This window comes from Xiphias gladius, chromosome 21 (assembly GCF_016859285.1).
Source record: "Xiphias gladius isolate SHS-SW01 ecotype Sanya breed wild chromosome 21, ASM1685928v1, whole genome shotgun sequence".
Taxonomy (NCBI): Eukaryota; Metazoa; Chordata; class Actinopteri; order Istiophoriformes; family Xiphiidae; genus Xiphias; species Xiphias gladius.
In genome coordinates this window covers 21,432,093-21,438,773 of record NC_053420.1, presented here as the reverse complement: position 1 = coordinate 21,438,773, position 6,681 = coordinate 21,432,093, and the positions used below count along the sequence as shown (strand labels likewise).

The window sequence follows — 6,681 nt, the reverse complement described above, 5'->3', positions numbered from 1 at the left end:
AGAAGAGAGTGAGAGGGGCTGAAGTGAAGCCAAAGGAAAGGGGAAGGGCCCGACATCAGCAAGCCAAAACAGCTGCCCCCTTCTCCCCCATGGGGAGACAGCAAGGGAAACCTGATGGAGAAGGAGAGAGAGAGAGAGAGAGGGGAAGACTGGAGAGTCTGTGAGTGAGGAGCCGGAGCGGCGTACGAGACATTTGAGGGTCTGTAGAAGCTGTAGAGAAGAGAAGGACGTATATGCAAGTGGAAAGGGGAAGGGGGGGAAGAGAGAGGTGGTGAGTGTATGCTTGCATGCTTTCAGAGTGTGGATAGCCAGAGAGGAAGGGACAGGGAAGAGTGTAAGAGGAGAGGGGAGGGAAAGAGTGGTGGGTCTGTGCTTGGTAACACTTCTTGGAGTGGAGAAAGAGGGGTTGTAAGAGGAGAGGAGGGGGGGGGGGGGAGTTATCTGGGGTGGATTTCAAGGCAGGGCAAGCTGTCAGAGAGAAGGGCAGAGGTGTGAGGAGTCACCGGGGAGGAAGGAACATGTTGGAGAAGAAGACATTAAATACGTAAGGAGGCCCTTCAAAACATGAAGCGTTGAGAGCAGGAAGTGAAAAGGGAGCAAAGCACTTGTCTGAAAGGAGCGGAGGAGAGTTGAGGAAGTTAAAGATACAAGGCAAAAGAGGCGGCTGCTGGAAGTATGGGGTGCATTCACAGCACGAGGGCTGGCAGGATTAAGAAACGTGGACTTGGTGCTGACACAGGAGGAATCCCCATAAAGGCAGACCCTGAGGTACATCCTGAGATCCTTCAGCTCACTAAGGTAATTGGATAACTGTTCTTTGGGGAGCTGTAAACATGCTGGTTGTACACAAAAGAAGTGTGCAGCTCATGATCATAAGTTTTGTAGCTTTAATGCATGGAAGAGAACTTTTTGATTTTAAGGATAAACAGAACACAAACTCCAGACCATTAAAAAAAAAAAAAACATAGCGAAACAGACTTAAACAGCATCCATGGTCCTGGATGTTTGGAAGCGCGTGGTCCCGTGGCATTTGACTCAGCAGAAGCAGCTGGACTTTGTTTAATTTTCATACACTACACTCATCATACATTAGTTGTGGACATCAACCAAAGGAATCCAAAGTATTACCACTACGCTTCCAAATTAGACAAAGCCTGCACTCCAAAGCAGTTTTGTTTCTCTTAAGAAATATTTCTCCTCCCCTTGTGTTTGTCAGCATTAAATAGAACAGAGGCATCTCATGCCGCACAATGCTTGCATTCCGATGGATAAACGTGTTTTACGGGTCCTTTTTATACCTCCACAAAAGGCATGGACTTCATGTGCTTCCAATGTTTAGATATGAGCCAATGTCAATCAATATTCAACTGTTATTTTCAAGAAATATGTTATACAGAAGAATCCTCAGCAGCAGGAGAGGGAAAAAAAAGATATGCACATAGCAGTGGACGGTCTGCTTGATCGCTGTTAATCATGTCCCTCAGGAGTCAAGGTTCAAGAGGAAGTGGTATAAGTTACTGTCCGGTTTTGACCCGCCGTCGGCCTGTCTGCTGGCTCTATTTAGCAACATATATGGATTTAGGGGCAAGCCACAGTGCTAAACATGTAAAGCCTCTGAAGGACTTTTCTAGAGTCTAAAATAAAAAGTGTCTGTTAATTTAGTACCAACAGTACACACGAGAATGTGTGCGTCCCCACTTGTCAGACTAAATCTCGCTCTGGCACACTGTATGTCAACATACTAGAACAAAGACAGAAAGAACTCGTTTTAAGTAGAGTCAATTTATTTTATCTACTCATATTTTCTTTTGAACAGAAGTTTTTCTAATTGTTAGGACATTTGTTGTGATGTGCATGTAGTTTCACAGTGAACCCCTGGATCTTGGTGGGACAAAAACAATACTCAGATCACATGTGCCTTCAAATCCCCTTAAGCCCTTATTGTGTGCGTCTCTGTGAATTTGTGTGTGTGTGTGTGTGTGTGTGTGTGTGTGTGTGTGTGTGTGTGTGTGTGTGTGTGTGTGTGTGTGTGTGTGTGTGTGTGTGTGTGTGTCTGACCATGCCAAATTATGATAACATAGTCCCAACTGAATGGGCGGATTCTGCAGTGGAGAAGAATGAAATGTGTCATACATGCAAACTGTCCAGGAATTCTTCTTTAGGTTGTTTATAATGTCTGTTTCTTTCTCTCTCTTTCTCTATCTCTCTCTCTCTCCCTCTGTAACACACACACACACACATGCAAACGCACTCTTGTTTTACTATATTCTCGCGCCTATTTTCAGCATTTTCATAGCTGTTTAGAGGCGGCAGTCTCTACTCATGCAGGTTAAAAATACCCTACCAGAGCTGGAGCATACCCCTGGCTTGCCACCTGCTCCCGTCCCTTCCTGGCTTGATTATGTGTGTGTGTGTGTGTGTGTGTGTGTGTGTGTGTGTGTGTGTGTGTGTGTGTGTGTGTGTGTGTGTGTGTGCGCGCGCGCGTGTATGTGTGTTACCAAAAGCTAGAGGGTTGTGGCTCCTGCTCTCCAGGATGTCATCACTTGTGCGGTGTCACTGAAAAAAAACCGAAGCACTTTGTGCAGAGGGGGTGTGTCACTGTACTCTGTGTTCATTTACAGTGTGCGTGTTTGTGTGTGTGTGTGTGTAGGTGTGCTGCAACTGTATATTTTCACCATTTCAATGAATTAGCACAGTGTGTATATTTCATTCAAGGTATGTTTTGTGCATTCTGACAGAAAAGTTGGGAATCGCCATTGGAATGACACTGATATTCAGGTTTATAGAATTGTCATTTTTGTATTCTTCCAAATTCCAAACAATCAGTTAATGGGACATTTAGCTTCAGATAACTTTTCTACAGTTTTCTTTATCAAAATAGATGAGTTGTTTTGGATCAACACCCTTACAATGCTTCTGCTGCTCTCTCTCTCTCTCACAGTGATAAAAAGCACATGTAGCTGCAGCCTTAAAGAAATCCATTATGCTTCTGTTGGTGCCTGACCCTCCTCATCTCCATGTTACAAGTGGAAGTGCCTCTGGCTCTCTGCAGTGGTCATAGATGCTTTGAGAATGACATAAACTTTGGCTGCAAAAATCTGAATGGGGTGGGGTTCTTTAACACCGCAACACTGCTGATTGTCATGGGAGCCTCTGGAGACTGAATGTCCGCTCACATGAGGTTCCTTTTTGTTGGTATTGAAACGACATATAGTGGGTGGACACAATATCCTGAACACCTGTACAGTCTAATCCATTCTATATTTAGAACGCTTAAAATACTGTCACTGTGAACACTATAATTGTACAATGATAGTATTTGTTTTTCAGCTATTTAATTTGATTGCAGTATCTGGTACGTGCTCTTAATGTTGTATCCAGCCTTGCTGTTAGTTTCTCCTTCTGCTCCACCACTGTTTGCTAATGTACAGGGAGAAATGGAGGAAAAGAACAGCAACTGGGAAAAAGGGTAACGGCAGCACCATTACGTAAAAAAAAAGATGCCCTCACACTGTGAGATTCATGAGTCATTTCATCTGTTTTAAATTTAATGGCTTTCATTTTTTCATCCCATGCGTCATTATTTAACAGAGGATTACCACAAAATCTGCTTCAACTAAAGTGGTTATTCACTAACCTACTGCCTTTTTTTCTTTTTGTAGAGAGTAAAAGGTTTATTGCCAACTTTTAATCACACTAGATGTTCGCACTAGGAGAGAGTATCCATTTTTATAAACTTGAAAACTTTTCATACTTACAAGTCCAAGGTGAAATGTGAATATAATAAGAACTTTGTGTAAAATAATTTGCTCATGTGCTCAAAAGTGAAATCCTAAATGTGATTAGTTGCATTAGTCAAGGGTTTAACCACAGTGTGTCCCTTAAGCTTCCAAAGTAAAGGAAATTAAATCAAGGAACCTAATTAGGTCTGTGTTTATTATAAGTGACGATACAGGTATTTTTAGAGGACAGCTGACAGAAATGCCAGTTGCAATGCACGTAATCCCAACAGGTCTGGGATTTGTCAATATACTCTTTAATATTAGAAATAGGTTTGTCCTCAGTTTGAGGCTGAGCTGAACTGACACTATTTGACCACTGAGAGGTGCCCTTGACACATCCTGTTTTGTTTTTTTTTTCCTTTTTTTTTTCACTTTTTTACTTCAAACTGACACACTGGCATTAAAAGAGTAGTAATTGCAGCGAGGCTTCAGCAAGGAACTGATGAAATGGTGTTCATCCAAAAACCAATGTTAAATTTGTTGTTTGACAAGTTCGTCTCTCGAAAGAACTCAGAATTTTAAGGTAGGGAGGCCACTGTGCTCCCAACGGTTATGCAGCCAATATCAACTGTAAATGCACCTGTAGCTGTCTAAGTTGCCTGGACACCGTGTCTATATAAAAGCCACATTTGTAGTGGCTTTTATAGAGACATGCATTCAACTGTACTAGAACTTGGCTCAGATGTGTTGCGACAAAACCTAAATGCATGTATAAACATGGAAAAACATTGTAATTTAGTTGACCCAAAGCAAATGGCAAAGACAAAATCAATGCAAAGTCTATTAGTCACATGCCACTCAGCGCTGACTTTATATCTATTGATGTTATGGTATTTTTAATGGTATTTTAAGGTTGATATTTTAAGCTTTTAATAAATATTATAGCACAATTCAACTTTTTTGTAGCAGAGGACTCAGATTTCTGTGTCCTCAACTTACTGTGTCATTTCGTTTTGCTTAATTTTTCATTATTTGGAAAGGAAGTGATTCTGATAAAACTTTACTTTGACCCTGGTCCAACTAACCTCTCAGTGTCCTTACTGAGAACTCTGCTTTTTATCCTGGAGGTGAATTCAGGTCAGGTTTATGAAGGGACAGCAACTCTGTAGGGCATTACATAATTCCAATCGATTCCACCTCCAAAATTCATGACTTATGAAATAACATTTAAAAAATGTAAAATTTTGGCAAGAGTGGGTGATGATCCTCTTCCCCCCTCATAAGCTCTCTCTATGTCAGGTTCACCGTCTCTCTACCTAAATCCCCCAGACACACACTCACACACACACACACACACACACACACACACACACACACACACACACACACACACACACACACACTCACACTCATACTAGTACACACAGACGGAGACCCAGATTCAACACATTAAGCGGATGCCTGAGAGTATAGCAGCGGCCATTCATCATAACAGCAGAGGACATATGTCAATAGTCCAATGACTTGTTACTCTGCTGCTTTTATTATAAGATCAATGCACACAGCATAATGGTAATGTATTCCATCAGTCCTGGTTAGTGACCAAAATAAACCCTGTTTTTCTACCTGAGAGGGTTTTTGTTGTTGGATATGACACAAGAATTACATTGCAAAAATTTACAGCACAGGTGAGTTTATGATATAACTGACGCCTTTCATTTGGTGGAGCACACCCTACAACACTCTTAAACACCCTGTGTGACTCGCGGACCCAACTGTGGGGCATCAGACTCTCATTTTAAAAAACCAAACATGGTATAGACTTAATGACTGTAGAAGCACAACACACAAGTTATTATTACTTCCGCCAAGGAGGTTGTTTTCAACCGTGTCTGTCTGTTGGTTTGTTGTTGGTTTATATCCAGCAGGATTAAGCAAGAAGTACTGTACTGATTTGCATCTAACTTGGTGGAAGGAGGGGTATATCTGGGTCACTCACTATGAATTTGAATGTCTTTCTCTGAAGTCTGGTGTACATTGTTTGACATTTGCCTGGGCAGAGGTATGTGCTCTACTGAATGCCATGCTAGTGTTTTATGGTATTCTCATTATTCTCTCGCACTTATGTAACTCTCTCGACAGCGGCTAACAGAATAAAAAAGCTGCAAACAATCAAACAGGAATCCAGATTATTTTTTGTTTAGTCACTTCAAGGTATAGTTAAAGTAATAGTTTTACTTTTTGAGAAATACGTTTATTTGCTTTCTTGCCGAGAGTTAGATGAGAAGACAGCAGCTGGTTAGCTCAGTTTAGCTTAAAGACTAGAAAAGAGGAAACAGTTATCCTAGCTTTGTCGAAAAGTTATCAAACCCTGCCTACCAATACCTCACTAATAGTTAAGGCAGTTAAAATTGATATTTTTATAGCAACAGTGTATCATATTACAATGTGAAAACAATGTGACAATGTGAAAGGCATCACTTACAGAAATTATCAACCGAATCTGAAGCTCTCCTCGGCTTTACAGAGCTTTATAGCGAGCTTCAGTTCATTTTTTGGCTGTCCAGCCGGGAACTTTACTGTGGCACTCTGGTACTTTGGTTCGCTCTCAATGCAGTCATGGCATCGTTATGGCAGCTGTTTTCAGCAAAAAAGTTCTAAAAAGCAGCTGTACACACTACCAGCTCAGCAACAAAGAGCTAAAGGGACAAAGTTAGCCACTAACTAGTGAACGTAGTGGAGCATTTAGCAGAATTTAGCAGTCCAATATTTCCTGCAGGAGTTGGTAGAGAGCAAAAACAGAGCTATAAGAGAGTGAAAATTAGTCTGGCAAGTGGCCACAAACATGACTCCAAATGAATGCTAATGTTTTTCCATGACTGCAGGATGTGTATATAAGCACCTGTTTGCTAAAAGGTTCACTAAAAGGTGAGTCAGTGTTGTGTTTACTTGTTTCCAA

General features: G+C 41.4%; 1 protein-coding gene across 3 annotated transcripts in view; it reads left to right on the top strand.

The window, feature by feature from the left end:
• The first annotated feature begins 471 nt into the window (after nt 1-471).
• The window catches only part of LOC120783119 (tensin-3-like), a 31,267-nt gene continuing 25,057 nt past the window's right edge, over nt 472-6,681 (top strand). For all 3 annotated transcript variants that reach the window (XM_040115861.1, XM_040115862.1, XM_040115860.1), the window contains exon 1: nt 472-798. In XM_040115861.1, the coding sequence (XP_039971795.1) occupies nt 676-798 (123 nt within the window). In that variant the 5' untranslated portion in view covers nt 472-675. The remainder of the gene's footprint in view (nt 799-6,681) is intronic.